Here is a 16086-nt window from a genome sequence, read left to right on the forward strand (position 1 = left end):
GGAGAAACCGTGTTCTCGCGCTGTTTAACAGAGGACACCATAACCCCAGACTAGGTATTTAGATAGACATATAGACGTGTAGATAGATAGATAAATAGATAAACGGTTAAATATTTTTTCTTTTTTTTTGCGCTGCTGACAAGAACACGAGTTGGGGTCGTGGTGGGTGAGAACACCCGGGTACCTCTGTCGTATGATTGGCAAACCTGCCAGATCCTGTGAAAGCCCCCGGAAATGGCTGGGATTGGGGCACACGGAAGCCACGGCTTACGGTTAGAATGGGCGAGTTCAGCCAGCGTCTCTGCTCTTCAAGGCACAAAGAAACGTTCCAAGCTCTTCCAGGAGACAGAAGACCAGGGAGCAGAGCCCCCGGCCAAAGCAGGCGTGGGAGGCCCTTCTGGGGATGGGGGGTGGGCTGGGACTCTCAAAGCCTGGCCTTACGCCGGGGGCAAGTGGCTCCCCCAGGCCTCGGGTGGGGACAGGAAGGTCTCCCGGCCTGAGCACGGCAGCCTCTCAGGCAGAGGCAGCACACTCCGGGCTATGCCTGGTCAGGCAGTCCAGCTCCTCCCTGCACTGAGCACAGGAGGACGGTCCGGAATGTTCCGTGAAGATCGTAATGACGACTGAAGGGCGAGAATGGAAAGTCAGTAGCCCTTGATGAAAGTCAGCAGAGAAGAAACCTCCTCCGTGGCCACGACCCCCGTGACTCCACCCGCCGTGGACTGGACGTGATGGAAAACACAACTGCCTTCCTTCCTTCTCGGCTCGCCATCTCCCGTAGCCTCCCCCGCGGGCAGGTATCAAATAGCTTCGCGGAACACCCCCGCCGTGGAGCTTCATCAAGATGGGAAGACTCCGACTAGAATCTGTTTTTTGCTTGGAATTCAGTTTGTGTCTACCGGGAGCGCAGAGCGTTCTTCTGGTAGGAAAAGACATCGCGCGGCTCCCAGGAGCATCCGCGCGTCCCCAAGGCAAGGCCAAAGGGAGGCGGGTTTCTCCGGAGAACGCACCGTCCCAGACCCTGCCCGCCCTGGCCGAGACCGGCAAGCCGCGGCCGCGCCGGCCCCGAGCCCTCCCGCCGCGGGGTGCCCCGGCCGTCGCGGGCTGTGCCGCAGCGGCCCCGCGCTCAGGACTTCATGGTGCAGATGGGCACGACGATGACGAGGATGACGGTGCAGGCGGCGGGCGCCACCAGGGCGGCGATCTTGCAGACCTTGGCCCGTCTGAACTCGGCCTCCTTGCGCTTGAGCAGGGAGTCGTAGCCCGGCGTGTAAATGTCCTCCATCCAGTACTCCAGGTTGTTGGGGTTCAAAGATTCTTGCGTCTGGAAGTGAACAGAAGCGGTTAGAGACACCGCCAACGCCGGTTCCCCAAGGCCCCGTGCGGCCCGCCCGGGCTGACCGGGCTGACCGTGACGTCCGCCGCCGCCGGGCCGGGCTGGGCCGGGCTGCTGAGGGCCCAGGCCCCTTGGCACGGCGGCGGGCGCCTGCCCCACCCTTGCTGCCTGGCTGCCGACGGCCCCGACGTGGGGAAACCACGGGTCTCCTCCGCAGCAGCCAGAAAACAGGGCTGCGGCCTCGGGCAGGCTGTCCCCGCGGCTGCAGGACCAGGGGTCTCCCCAGCAGCCCCCCGGAAGCAGGGCCCTTTGCAGCACGGCTGTCCCCTCGCTCTGATTCCGTTCCCAGCTCCTCCCTGAAGCCTCCACTGAAAACTCAAAGTGCCTCCCGATAAGCAGCTCGAACCAAATAGAAACTCGTTCCGTGTCAAACATTTGTCAGAGCCGGTCAGGCCCCTGCTCAGGGTCAGGGTCTACAGACGTGCGCAGGCCATCCCCGGGCCTGGGGCTGCGTCCCCACGGGCAGAAGCCGCGTGGACCCTGTCTCCTGGCTCCCTGAGATGGAGGCACCGTCCACAGGAAAAACACCAGAACGAGCCTGTCCTGCGGAGGGCCCCACTCCCGGGGATGGTTACGACCCCCCGTCACAAAAGGCAGCGTTCTCGTTTGGCAGCAAGTATTGGATAACACGGTGTCACATGAAAGCAAACACGTTAAAATTCCAAGTGCGGTCCCCTCGCTCTCTGAAACGCAAACATCCGTTTTGAAGATGGTCTCGGCTTGCTTCATACGAAACTTGGGCACACGAGAGTCTGTCTCATGAGATCACAAAACAAACCCCTCCAAACCGCTCTAAACCTGAGTCGGACTGTGGCATTGGGAGAGCGCTGGTGATTCGAACCCGTTTCACTCATCATCACCTGACCCTGCAGAGGAGCCCTGTTCTTTCCCGCCGTGCTCTTTGCCCCAGGAGCCTGGCTCCTGGGACCACCCGGGGGGGCCCGGTCAGGGGATGAGGGCCTCTTGGTCCCTACCAGGCACCAACTCCCGAGCCGTGGGTCTCGGTGGACTGCAGAGCAGCTCCCTTCCCTCAGCTTCAGATCCCCAGGTGACAACGTCCTGTCACTGGCACTGGTTCCCCAGAGGCTGCCCGGCCTCTGCTCCTGCTCTCTGCACCTGCAGACCACCCCCCCGCAGGTGGGCCAGCCGGGTGGACAGCTGCAGCCCCACGTCCAGCCCCCGCCACCTGCCCGTGGACAACCCCCAGGCTGAGAACAGTCCCTACACTTTCCAGTGGCTGACAAAAGTCAAAAGAGGACTATTTCACACTATGTGAACATTATATGAAATTCAGATCTCTCAGTCCACAATAACGCTTCGTGGAATCCCAGCCATGCCCAGCCGTTCGCAGGGGGTGGGCAGCCACTTTCGGGGGCAGGGGCGGAGTCCGGCAGCTGTGACAGACACCAGAGTCCTTGAGGCCCAGACTGGTCACCAGCCTCCTTTGCAACCCTGTTCTAGTGCATTCTGTACAACACTGCATCATGGCAAGGACAGGGCTGAAGGGTCCTTAGAACTCCCCAGACTCCCTTCCCCACTAAGACAGAACATCCACGGGCTCCTGTCCCCTGCGGGGTGGGAAGCAGCGCTAGCCACCCCAATGTCCATCCTGAGCAAGAGGACCCTCTCCTTGAGCTCAGGGTGCTCCGTCTTGGCAAGAGCCCCCTACAGCGTCCTCCACCAGGGTCCCCAGGACGGCAGCCTCCCCGAGCTGCCCACTCCCATTGTTTGGACACACGCCCGTCTGCACGCTTCAGCCAGAGCTCCCTCCCCACCAAGCTCTGCCCTCCGTGGGCCCTTGGGCTGTGTGGCTACAGCCACCAACCCCCTCAGCCATCACACAGACAGCAGATGGGACAGAAGGATCCAGGGTGGGCGCATCTGGCTGGGAGACTGGTCCGCAGTGGCGGGGGGCTACCCGCGAGGGCTGGTGCACCTGTTCCTGCCGTGCACCTTGAGGATGAACTCTGGCCACGTGAGCCACACCAGTCCCCGCCTTCCTGCGCTTGCCAAGGAGGGAAGCCGTGAACACACCCCACTTCCGGTGTCTCCTTCCCTCCGGCTCAAACACAAGGATATCAGCTTCTTTTCTTGTACGTACGTTTGATGGGCTGGGGGACAGCCTATGAAATAAACTATTTTTCACGAGTTTTTCTAGCAAGCGGAAGCTCTAGTGACAACAGATGGAACGGTGACACTGAGGTTTCCAGGGATGCAGGCGAAGAGCCTTGTTGTGACCAGACTCCATCAGGGAAACCAGGAAAACCCAGCCCACACCCTTTCTCTGCCCTCGAGTGGGCCTTACCGACAGGGATACTCATGTGCCCACGAGGGGACCCCGTGAAGACCATCCCCACGCTAACGCTGCTCTCACACGACCCGAGCTCCAGGAGCGTCCCCTAACTGCTGTCCCTTAGGGCCCACTATGAACAAATGTCACTGCACAGCAGTCACGACAGGGGCCGGAGGCTCCCGGACACCCCCACCAACAGGAAAGAACATGCGGGAGAAAGGGCCCAGGCCACTATTGGGCTAAGCTTCTCCATCTCCTCATGGGGAGCTGGAGGTGACCACAGTTGTCCCTGTGCCTTGAGCTTGCAGCTTGCCGTGAAAAGCCCCTGCGAGGGGGACTGACGGGTCTCAGCATCACGGACTGGCCCCAAAATCCGTTTCAGTGCCCACTTAATGGCGGTGCTTTAAGTACCTTCTTTCCAAAATTCCTCACCATGACTCTGCATGGGAGATAGTGCCGTGTGCCCACCGGACAGCCGAGGGGACGGACGCTCAAGCAGAGGCATGAATGTCCTGGGTCTCACGGCAGAGGAGCTCTGGACCGGAGCCCCACACTGCCGCGGACCCGTGGAGTCCATTCCGGCCACACCGCGCCCCCCGCCCCCCGCCCCTCTGCCTCGGGCCTGGGCCAGCCCCTCCTGGCGTCTCTCCCACTGCCCCTCAGTGACACGGTCATCCTAGGACCCAGAGGTCCGGCCCCACCACCCGCAGAGCGAATACGCAGGTGGGGACACGCACCTCCGGGTCCCGCAGGGACGCGGACACAGGCAGATGCGGGGCCAGCGGGAGCGGGTGGAGCTGCCCACCCACGTGCGAGGGCCCCGGGCCCCAGCCCCGCGTGTGGGGACCAGACACATGCCCGTGGCCACGACGGCCTTCACAGAGCTGACGGGGCGCTCCTTACCTGGGGCGGCTCCGTATGGAAACAGAGTCCATAGCTCGGCTCCCACAAATGTGCTTATCCCACGAGCTACGTGTGGAAGGAGAGATCAGCGTGCATCTCACTAAACAGTTCGGCTCAGGTCTCGTGTGCAAAGACGAGAAGCTTCCCTGGGTGCAAAGCCTTAAACGTGCGGTGAGCAGCGGTGCGGCCCGAGCCCGGGCGTCAGTCACGCCGCGTCCCTGTTATCCCCTCCGCTCTGCGGCCCGGTAAAGCTCCGAACGCCATGGCGGCGGCCCGGGGAGCTGAAGGGCGCGGGGACGGGCTGGCCCTGGCCATCCCGGGTCCTTCCTGCGCAGGCCGGGCGGGGACGGGCTCCTCCCCCGCCGCCCCTCCCCCGCCCGCACGCCCGGGGGACAGCGCGAGGCTCACCTGCAGGTCCAGGGCGGTCAGCTTGCCCTTGTCGCCCGCGTTCCTCGTGTACTCCTCGATGGTCCAGGAGGGCTGGCCGCGCTTCACCTCGGCCAGCTGGGTCAGACGCATGTCCGTGTACAGGGGGTTGCTCTTCAGGTGGGCTCTGAGGGAGGCGGGGTGGGGACGCGGGCTGAACACCTGCGCCACCAGGAAGCTGTCTTTGGGCTGCTTGGGCAGTCGGTGCTGGGGGGGGACGTCGTACTGTCTGTCCGCCTGCGGGGGGGCACAGAGAGGTCCAGACAGACGGCACGGGGGCTGCAGGGTTTCCTCCTGCTAACCTCCCCGGGCCCGAGGCCAGCCGCCGGCGGAACCGCTTCCCACGCAGACGCCGCTCCCCGGGAGCAGCCGCGATGCGGCCGGCCTGGCCCGAGGCCCGCACTCGACCAACCCTCACACCCTCACGACCCCCGACCATGTGCAGAAAAGGGGAGAACAAGACCGTGAGGGGAGGCAGGGCAGGGAGGGCCTGCAGGTGCTGAGGGGACGGGCGGCGTGAGCGCGTGTGCCCCTGCCCGGGACCCGGCCAGCGAGCCTCCGCCGGCCCCTCTCCAGCCCCGCCAGCCGTCCGCAGCTGCGGACGGACAGAGCAGCCACCAGCACGGACATCGATGATTCTCTGGGATCAGAAAAAAAAATCACTGCTTTTATTTACTCTTTCCCCCCGACTTTGGACACTGAAAACCCGCCGAGAGCCTGTCTTCTGAGCTTCTCCTTCTTGGCACCATGGGAGGGTCCCGGCCTCCCGCCGGGCTCTGTGTGTCGGCAGCCCACGCCGCCGTCACTTCCTCTCGGACCCCGGGCCCTCGGGTGTGTCCCCGACCTTCAGAATCAGGGGAGGGGTCTGAGAAGGCAGCACGCGGTCACTGGGGCCAGGGCGGGGGTGGGGAATGACAGGGGCCACCGACACCTGTCACCCCACTGCAGGGGACGCGAGCACCTGCGCGTGAGCTCCCTCCGGCCCAAGCAGAGGAAAGGACCGAATGGGGATCTGCTGTCCTCGGGGACCGGTGCCGGCACCGGGAACAATTTCCTTATTTGTCTGGCTTTTCCCACTCAGCCTCTACCGATCTTACCATGGAAAGACTCAAACTTTCCAAGAGGAGCACCGTGAATCCACAAGGCCCAGGGAAGGGACACAGGACCCCGCACGCTGGGAAGGCAACCCCGTTCCCTCTGCCTGCACCCCGCTATCCCAGAAGGAACAGGGTGTACCCTGGGCAACGCCCGCCTCTGCACCACGTCCCCCATCACGAGGACTTGGCCTCCGCCGCCCAGACCCCTGGGTCCTGCATCCAGACCCCACTTTCGCCCACGGGCAGCCTGGCAGCCCACGCTCCTCGAGCAGGCGGGACAGACAACCCGCCCGAGCCGTCCTCCCCGTTGTAACGCAGAAAGCCCACAAATCTGGAAGGAGAGGAAGCGCACGGAGGGAAGCCCTCCTTCCTGACCCACACTCTGCGCACGGGCCGGGGAAGGTGCGAGGGCCCGGCATCATGGGCGCGGGTAAGATTACCTCTTTGGCCTTGCGGTGCCAGTCCTTACTCTCCCCGGGGCCTCTGTCCTTGCCGTCCTCCTCCCCGAGGCCCCCGCGGCTGGCATGCGTGATGGTGCGCCAGTCTCTGGGTGAGTTGGATGTGCTGGCGATTTTGGATTCCGTAGCGCTGTTCTCCTCCGTCAGGGACCTGGAGGACGGCCGGGTGAAGAGGTTCTTCTTTAAGGCCTTGACGCGAAGGCTCTCGCTGTTGCTGCCGCTGGCGTCCGAGCAGTACCAGTCAGCCGCGGTCTCCAGCTTGGGTCCCCGGGGGCCGCTGGGCGCGCGGAACATGCGCGGAGAGGCACTGTCGTCCGACGGAGCCTCGCTTGTCAAGGAATTCAGGTCGATCTGCACACCCACCTTCTCGGGCTGTTGCATTTTCTGATCCAGCTTGTTGAGCTTGCCCAGGACCTGGGAGATTTCCTCGCGGACCCCGGACAGTGACTCGAGCTTCCGCTCAATCTCACCGATGCGGAGCACCAGTCTGCACACGCTGGTTTTCAGCTCCTCGTCCGAGGGGTGGCTGTTGTCAGGCCGGTTGCCCTTTTCTCCTTTGCTGCCGGGAAGCCCGTTGGCAGTTTTGGCGAGGTTGTGCTCGGGGGAACTGTCGCCGTCGGACTTGTGAAGCTGAGACAGGGACCCCGTGCTGTTGTAGCAGGAGGACGGCATCACGCCCGTGGAGCCGCTGACGCTCATGTCATCCAGAAACCGAAAGATGTCGCTGATGTCGTCGCTGACGATTTCCGAGTCGTCGTCGGACTGCTTGGTGGCGTGCCTGTCGCTGTACGTGGTCTGCCCCGAGCTGCACAGGTCTTTGCGCTTCTTGGCCTCCAGCACGTGCTGCTCCGTCTGAGTGCCCACGCTGCTGGTGTCCGAGCCGAGCTGCCCACTGGTGCAGCCGATGCTCTTGTCTTTGAACTTCCTGACCGGCTCGTGCTTCTCCAGCTCGACCGGGGACGAGAGCTCTTTACACCTGAGCGCGTTTGGTTTCGCCGTGTAGCCAACGGGCAGGATGGGCTGTTGGTCCTTCGGCACCAGGTAAGGGGGGCGCCTGTCTGGGGTAGGGAAACCGGGGCTCTGGCTGCTGGGATTAGGGTAGCGCAGCTTCTCCTCAGAGGGGTTTCTGTTAAAAAAGGACCGTTCAAAGTCAGGGACTTCCTCGGTGTTCAGGCTCCAGCTTTTGGCCGGCCAGGGGATCTGCTTGCCCGGCCTCCCGGCACAGCGCCTGGCGTCCTGCGTCCCCATCACCGGCGTGGGTCCGAAGTACGTGGAGGCTTGAAGGTCGTCCAAGCTCTCGTGCTTTGCGCGCCTTTTGTCGGGCACAGGGGAGTATTCGGGATTCAGGTACTGGCTGCTGTAGGGCACCTCGAAGCTGCGGTTGAAGAAGGCCGTCTTCTGGGGCTCCTTCCGGCCCTGGGGCTCCCCGTGCTCGGCCTCCGCCTTGTTAGCAGGGCCCACCAGCGTGGGGGACACGGTCATCAGATTATGGAAATCCTCTTTAAAGATGTTCCTTTTCTGGACACAAGACGGCACCATGAACGGCTCTTCGCTGGAAAGGAAGGTCCCCTTGATGCCCTGGCTGATGGGCAGGGAGTCCTGGTCCGAAATGGACTCGTTCTCGATGTTCATGGGGAAGTAGGTTCTCTGCATCTCACAGGGCTGGGGGCTGGCCCCGGAGTAGGGGGGGGCGAGGGTCTGCAGCCGGTCCAGGGAGGCCGCCCGGCCCTTCAGCTCTCTGCTCACGCCCAGCAGGAAGTTGGGCTCGGAGGCGGGCACGAACTGCGGGCAGTCCTTGCGGTCGGCCTTCCGGCCCTGGGAGGACTGCCGGGCAGGGTAGCCCCGGTGGAAGGGCCTGTCGCTCAGCTCACAGCCGACCGGCTCGCACGCGGCGGCGGTGCAGACCTCCGTGTCCGAGCGGCACAACTCGAAGGACGCGTCCTTCTTGCGCACCTTCTGCCGGCTGGTGGGCAGCTTCTCCTTGGCGGCGCCCCCGTTCATTTGGATCAGGTTGAATATGGTCACGATGTCCGCGGCCACCATGATCTTCTTGGACTGCTGGTTGTTCACGGTACATTTCATCTTGTCTTTGAACAGCGTGGCCGGGAAGTTGGGGTCGAGGCAAGCCGTGTAGAAGAGCACGCTTCTCAGCTTGGCGAGCTGGGAGAGGTCAAAGCGGGCGCACAGGGACTTGCACAGATCCTGGTAGGAAACGGTGTTTTGCTTGCTGTCCAGCTCCTCCAAGATCTTCATCAGGAAGAGGGAGGTGTCCTGGTTGGTCTCCATGACTTCGGACGTCACAGGCTCCTGCCGTCACGGTCTTCCAGTCCGTTCTACAGGGACAACATCAAAAAGCAGAGGGAGGTCACAAACACGGTGGGGCTGGGAGCCAAGCTTGTTACGAACCACACAGACACATGCAAGGAGAACCCTCTTAATTGAAAAATGTATTATCAGCTTTGAAAATATTTAGAACACACGACTTTGTAATTCCCTTCCCGGGAATCGATGACAATGATTTATGGATAAAGATGTTCGCTGCGATGGCGTTTATAACAGTGAAAAAAATAAACCATCTTGAATACTCCAATAAGCGAGGGACGCGTGAACAAAACTATCGTACAGGACGACTTTCCACAGGCATTACGACGATAGCCACGCACGTCCTTACGACGGAACGTGACCCGTCCATAAAAAGGAACTCACTGGGGCATCTGGGCGACTGTGTCGGTGAAGCAAACGACTCCGGGTTTCTGCTCAGGTCACGGTCTGAGGGTCGTGAAATCGAGTCCCATGTGGGGCTCCGTGCTCAGCGGGGAGTCTGCTTGTGGTTCTCTCCCTCTGCCCTGCCCCACCCCTGCTCTCTCTCTCTCTCTGTCTCTCTTTCAAATAAATGAATCTTAAAAAGAAAAGAAGGCATGAACTCGTGTACAGACAAGGATGTGGACGGCGCCCACAGGCGTGACGCTCGAGCTGAAGAAGCCAGAGTCGCCGGCTGTGTCCCACAGGACTCAACTCTGATCACATTCTAGAAAACACAGCACGGCCTCGGGGCTGGCTGTGAGCGGGGCGGGGGCTTCCCCGACTGACTCAGGAGACCGCGCTCACACGTGTGCGTTTTCTTGCACGTCCGTGACACCTTCCTTGAAAGATGACACATTGAGGACTTTTGGGGACACACACCAAAAAACCATGCTGCAGTACTGAGAGGGGGAAAAAAAGGAAAATAAATGTTTTAAGCCAGAAGCTCTTAATTACAGGAAGTTATATATTCTTAGAGACGAAAATTAAAGAAAACAATGTACACTGAAATATTACCAGTGGTTATGTTTGGGTGATAAATATGGATTTTTCCTGAAGAAGAATCTTTGTTCTTCAGTATTTTATGATGCAAATTTTCAAACGTAGAGCGAAGTTGGAAGAATTTTTCTAGCAAATACCCGTATACTCGCCCTCTGGATTGCACATTTCACGATATTCCGATCTGTGTACCCTTCATGGAGCCTGCTTGTTTCTTCTAATGCACTTGGAAGTAGAGTGCGGGCATCTGAACATTCCGTCACGCGCCTCGTTAACCCGAGGTCGATCGTCGCTCACGGTTTTCCTTGGAGGATCAGATCCTCATGCACGAACCCTGAGCGAGCGTTTGCCGAAGCTCCGATGAATGTGCCTGCTCGTGCGGTGACCCTAACCCGGAGCGTTCCCAGCCCCGCCCACCCACCGTGTTCTCGTGTGGCCTGGGTACCGTCGCGTGCTCCTTGAGACTTCCCGTCCTTTCTACAATTCGGGCATGTGCTACTTGTCATCCGCTCACAGTACTAATAGTAAGCCTTACTTCGAAACGGAGGGAAAGCTACGTTAACCCATCCTGATGGACAAGTTAAACACAGGAAGCCCAGAGTTCCACGAAACGTCACAAGAGCAGTAGAGCGCATCGATACACGCGGACCAGGTCTGCCCACGGCACCGCCACACACACCGCCCCCCGGCACACCCGCTTGGAAAGGCCCTCGGATGGGCCGGCCTGCTGATTCTGAGGTCGGCTCAGCCCGTTTCCCCAGAGAATGGTGTCTTTTCTCCGGGTTAGAGTTCGGTGCTCCTGGCAATGGGTTCTCCGTCCCTCCCGAGGGAGCCTCCCCAGGGGCTCCTGGCTCAGGCTCGAGCTCCCCCACACGCGTCTGCAAGGACTTGTAGGGCCCACGGTTTGGATTTTCCCATGCCGAAGAGGCAACAGCTCCGAGGGGTCCTGTTCCTACCCAGGCCTGCCTGGCCACTAAGCCCGCCCCGTGGAAGCATCGGTGAGAGGCGGGGACAGCCTGTCGCACTGGGGCATCAAGTAAATGAAGGGACGCAGGAATCCGAGCAGCGTCGAATGAACGCACGGAGGGAAGGGCGAGCCAGGCACACGGTACTGGGCTGTTTTCTGCGGGATTCTTCCAACAAGCACTTCTGCGGTTGCCCTGACCCACAGGAAGCTCGCATGGGAGACACAGCGCGGCCACAGGGAACCCCATGCTGCAGCAAGCAGACCCCTGTGGCTCCCGGGACTGCCGGACGCTGCCCCCCTGGGAGAACCTCGCCACGCCTTATACCACTTCCCTGGCTGATAATCTCCATCCCAGCCCAAAAGCGGCATTGGGAAAAGCACGGCCCCGTGTATCCTGGGGAGAATGGGATCTGGTTCACCTGACTCCGCTTTTACTGACAGTGAGATCTGGGGGCTTACGAATGCCCAGGGAGGGGACAGCGCAGGGGTTGCTGGCAGAGGGCGGGAGGCTTGAAGGGGTGGTGGGGCAGAGTCCGCTTGGGGAGACGGAGAGAGGGAGGAGGAGGTGCATAAGCAGGGATTCGGAGCAGGTGGGTGCTGGGCTGCTGGGGTGCATCTGGACTTGGCGCTAGTGGGAGCGGAGAACACCAGGCGTGCAGCTTGGGGTGAGCTCTTAGCCCACGGGATGCACAGGCAGACCCACCCCATCTGCCCCTTGAACGCCTCCCGATCTGCACAGCCTGCTCTAGGCTCTCCCGACTCCCATCCAAGGCGGCCTCCAGTCTGTGGCTCTGGGAAACGCAGGCCCCAGACGCCTGATGTTTTCCCCGCCCCCTCACGCATCCCCCTGTGGCCTTGACGGATGTTGCTGCCGTCTGGTCCTTGCGGCTGGAGTGAAGGTTCACCCCTCACAGCCTCATGCGTTTGTCAGAGCTCCCAGTGCTGACCTCTGCTGCCGACCGAAACAGAGCAGAAGAGCGGGGGTGCACTGGGGGCTCGCGGGGTTGCCGCGGGAAGCTCTGGGCGGACTCGGCTGTCCTCACCTGCCTTACAGACTCCGTCTCCTTTCTGCCAACAACCTGAATGCCAAACCTTCACTCGGATCAGCAAAACTGTTACGAAGGGTTCTCATTCAGGCTTTCCCACGGGCCGTCATATCCTGATGGTTCAGAAGCCGAGATGATGGCAGCTGTGAAATGTGGCCGCGGCGGTCCGGCTCCCGCGCTGCCACACAGTTCCTCCGCAGCCCCCGTGTGGCTCCCGCCCGAGTGCTGGCCGGCTTGTGGTTTGGATGTTGTCTGCTTCCAGCACAGTGTTCGCTGCCGTGACTTCAGTATGGATTGAGGGAAACTGTAAAAGGGAGGCAGCAAGTGAGCATTCTGAGATGTGTGATCTGGAAAGTCTGCATTTCCTTGTGTCGCCTACAACCCAGCGTCCCGCGGGATGGAGACCCCGTTCCCTCTCTCAGGCAGCTCTCCTCCACACCGTCTGCTGAAGACGGCGACGGGCGCTGGGAGGAGCTACCCTTCTGTTTGCCCAGACGTGCCCCCACCCCAAGCTCAACCGTGGTGCAAAGCCCTTGCCTAGGAAACCAGGACATTATGAAGCAATTTCCAGGTCTGGTGAGAAGGCAAGCTTAGACAATGTGAGAAACCTTCCCATTATGAACACCTACAAATGCTGGATAAAATACATTTTTTTTAAACATGTGGAGCTAAGTTTGGGAGAGAGCCAGGTGAATGTCCAGGTGCCAGAAACAGAGAAAGGATTGAAAATCATGGGGTGAGCGGGAACGTTGGTAATGTGGCTGCTGTGGGGAAGGTGGGCAGGTGGTTCCCACTGAGTTAGGAGACAAGAGGCCTCCACCAGATGGCGAGTGGGAACACGGATGTCTGCCTGGGGCTGGGACCCTGAAGGACTATTCTCTAACTCTGCGTGAAAATACGAAATACAGAAAAAATCTGTTTATGAGCTCAGGAAACAAGGAAGCTTGTTGGCCTCTGAGTTAAACAGAGGAAAAGATTACTCCTTTAATTGTAAAGCAGGGCAATGCCTTAAATGCTTTGGGGCCAAAATTTATGCTACCACAGGGTTCAAGAACTCTCAAGCTGAGAAATTAATATGATCTCATTTCCACACTGGTGATAGCCCCGGATGCAAGCAAGGCAAATGCGAAACTGCTCTGGTCAATCCACGGCGCCCTGCGGAGGTAAGAAGCCACACGCGCTGACCCTGAGTAATAGTTCAAAAAATTACAACGCACAAGAGAAAATATTCGCCAGGGAGTGAGTCATCAGACACAAAATAATCAGGACCATTAGGACTTTAAGAATGTCACAAAATGGAATGGCAATCTTAAAAAAGCTATAAATACATTTTAAACAAGGAAAGACATTTTAAAATATTTGGAAATCCAAATGAAAGAGGATGTTGTGAAAAAAGAACACAGAAACCTAGAAAAGAACCAAACGGTACCCCTAGAAATATAAAAATAGTCACTGAAATAAAAATCACAATATCACAAATCACAAATCAAATAACATATAGCATAAGTAACGAGAAAAACAGTGAACTGGAAGACAAATCTAAGGAAATCTATCAGTATGCAGCATAGAGAAATACAAAGATTTTAAAAATATGAAATCAGGGTTAAAAGACATAGAGCACAGGAGAACTTTTAACAAATGCTTAACAAGAATTCCAGGAGAGATAAGAGAGGATGGTGTAAAGTCAATGATCAAAATAACAATGTCTAGAAATGTTCGTAAATTGGAAACATGAGTCCTCAAATTCAAATAGAAACTGCAAATAAGACCTATAAAAATAAGAGCAAAGCACACCATACTGAAACTGAAGAATACCAGAAGCAGAGAGAAAGCCTGAAAGTGGGTGAGGCGGTCAGGAGAGGGAATGAATTACCAAGAAAAGAATAAAACAAAAAACAGGTGTTTCGGGAATAATTTAAAAAAAAAAAAGGAGAGGGGACAGGGGCAACTGGATGACACAGTCAGTTAAGTGTCCAGCTCTTGGTTTCAGCTAAGGTCATGATCTCAGGGTCATGAGATCAAGGCCCCTATCCAGCTCTATGCTTAGAACAAAGTTTACTTGGGATTCTCTCTCCCTTTCCCTCTACCATTCCCACTCATGTTCTTGCGTTCCCTCTCTCTGAAATAAATAAATCTTTTTTAAAAAAATCTAAAAGGGACAATTCTGTTTTATAAAGATAAGATTGTAATTTGGGGCATTTTTTAAGATAAACTGAGGTCTATGTATAAAATCCACATTTTGTGTATATTCTATGAAAAGATGTCCAGAATTCTTGGTCCTTTTAGAGTTAAAAAAAAATAAAAGAAAAACTAAAAGACATGGACACAAAATTCTTAAAGTGTTAAGGAAAAGTGACTTTACAGTTCATAATTCTATCACCTGAAAAAAAAAACCCACTATTCATAAATTAAAATTAAAACTGAAGACACATTTCTTACTGTGAAAGTAAGGAAAAAGAAACTCCTTTGGGGAAAAAGAAAGCAAATTTAGAAAAAAGAAAGTAATAAACATATAATTAATTCTAAACATGTATCAATTGTATAAAACCATATTAATGACTTTTTTTTAGCTACAATAGATGGGGGATGGTAATCAGGGTTAAAACTTCTTGAGCAATACCAGGTATTCTCAGGAGTAGGAAAAGGATGTTAAATAAATTTAGATGTTAACTCAAAAAAATGTATATTAGAAAACAGTTTATGGATAACCACCAATAGAACAGGAAGAAATTATAGAACTTAATGTAAAACTTCTAAACTAGTATAGAGAAAACCAAATAAATAAAATCTCAATCAATTAATAGAAAATCAGGAATAAGAGAAATAAAGAAGAAATGAAAAACTAAGATAAGCAAAAATCACAAGATGACAGAAACATTTCCAAATACATCAAATCACAATAAATGTAAATGGGCTACAGTTAACAGTTCAAAAGACTGTGACTCTGATATTGGATTTTAAAAAAATACTGCAGTCAAATGCCACCTATGAGAAATATACCTAAACATGCTGTCACAGGAAGGTTGAAAGTATAAAGATAAAACTTTAAGGCATACCCGTCAAAACCGAACCAGGATACAGCTGGCATTTGCTATAGGCAGAATGGTACACCAGCTAAAGACCATAGACTCTGGAGCCAAATTGCCCAAATTTAAATCCAAGCTCTTCCACTTACTAGCTGGGTGACTTGAGCACTAGGAGTCTCTGCACCTCAGTTTCCTCAGCTGAAAATGGGGATGACACTAGTACCAATGTCACATGACTGCGTTATATGCACGAGTACCTGGCAAAGAGTAAGGAATCTGGCAATACAGGTAGAGCTCGAGATTGGCAAATCCTATTGCCCTCCAAATCTCCCTCTGGTTATCCAGCAAGATAAACATTCACATGGGTTTACAAGGTGGCAAAACTGCTTATTTTTTTAAGATTTTATTTATTTATTTGACAGACAGAGATCACAAGTAGGCAGAAAGGCAGGCAGAGGGAGAGGAGGAAGCAGGCTCCCCACTGAGCAGAAAGCCCGATGGGGGGCTCGATCCCAGGACCCTGAGATCATGACCTGAGCTGAAGGCAGAGGCTTAACCCACTGAGCCACCCAGCTGCCCCAGCAAAACTGCTTATTAAAAACATTTTTTAATAGTAAAGAAGTACAGTGGGAAAGAGATAAATATGGGTTTCTCATAACACCAATATTTACAGCAGCTAATGTGAATGAATTTATTTATAATAAATTTAAGGATAAACTTAAAAAAACACAAAAATGCATGGAAAGGAAAGTTGCAAATGGATGTATCCTATCATTGATGTCACTTGAAAAAAATATATAGATTGTTTTGGCATGTTTATATAAAAAGGATAGTATGAAAACATATATGGAAATGAAACATGCCAGGTTTAGAATGACGGTTTCCTTTGGAGAAAGAGAGGGGAGGAGGGAAGGTGTGCTGTAAGACCTAAAATGAAGGCCTACCATTCTGCGCTGCCTTGACATCTGGTCAAACCAGGAGAGCCTCACGGCCTCCACACTCTGCTCCTGCAGAGAAGACCCACTAGCCAATCAGCTCTCCTTACCAAGGGGATCAGGCACAGCTCCTACCTGTTCCTGAGTAGTAGGAACAATCACAACACAAACCAATCACAAACAAGCCAACCACAACATCCCACAGGATCCAGGGGTCCCTTCACCCTCTTGCCCCATAA

The 16086-nt window shown here is 56.0% G+C and overlaps 1 protein-coding gene across 1 annotated transcript; it reads right to left on the reverse strand.

The window, feature by feature from the left end:
* Positions 1-1126: 1126 nt before the first annotated feature.
* MINAR1 (membrane integral NOTCH2 associated receptor 1) lies at positions 1127-11903 on the reverse strand. The gene is made up of 4 exons (XM_044230660.1): positions 11884-11903; positions 6556-8906; positions 5001-5255; positions 1127-1324 (listed from the first exon to the last, which is right to left on the reverse strand). Exons 2-4 carry the CDS (start codon positions 8857-8859, stop codon positions 1127-1129), a joined length of 2757 nt encoding a protein of 918 aa, XP_044086595.1. The 5' UTR covers positions 8860-8906; positions 11884-11903.
* Positions 11904-16086: the final 4183 nt, after the last annotated feature.

This window comes from Neovison vison, chromosome 13, assembly GCF_020171115.1.
Source record: "Neovison vison isolate M4711 chromosome 13, ASM_NN_V1, whole genome shotgun sequence".
NCBI lineage: Eukaryota > Metazoa > Chordata > Mammalia > Carnivora > Mustelidae > Neogale > Neogale vison.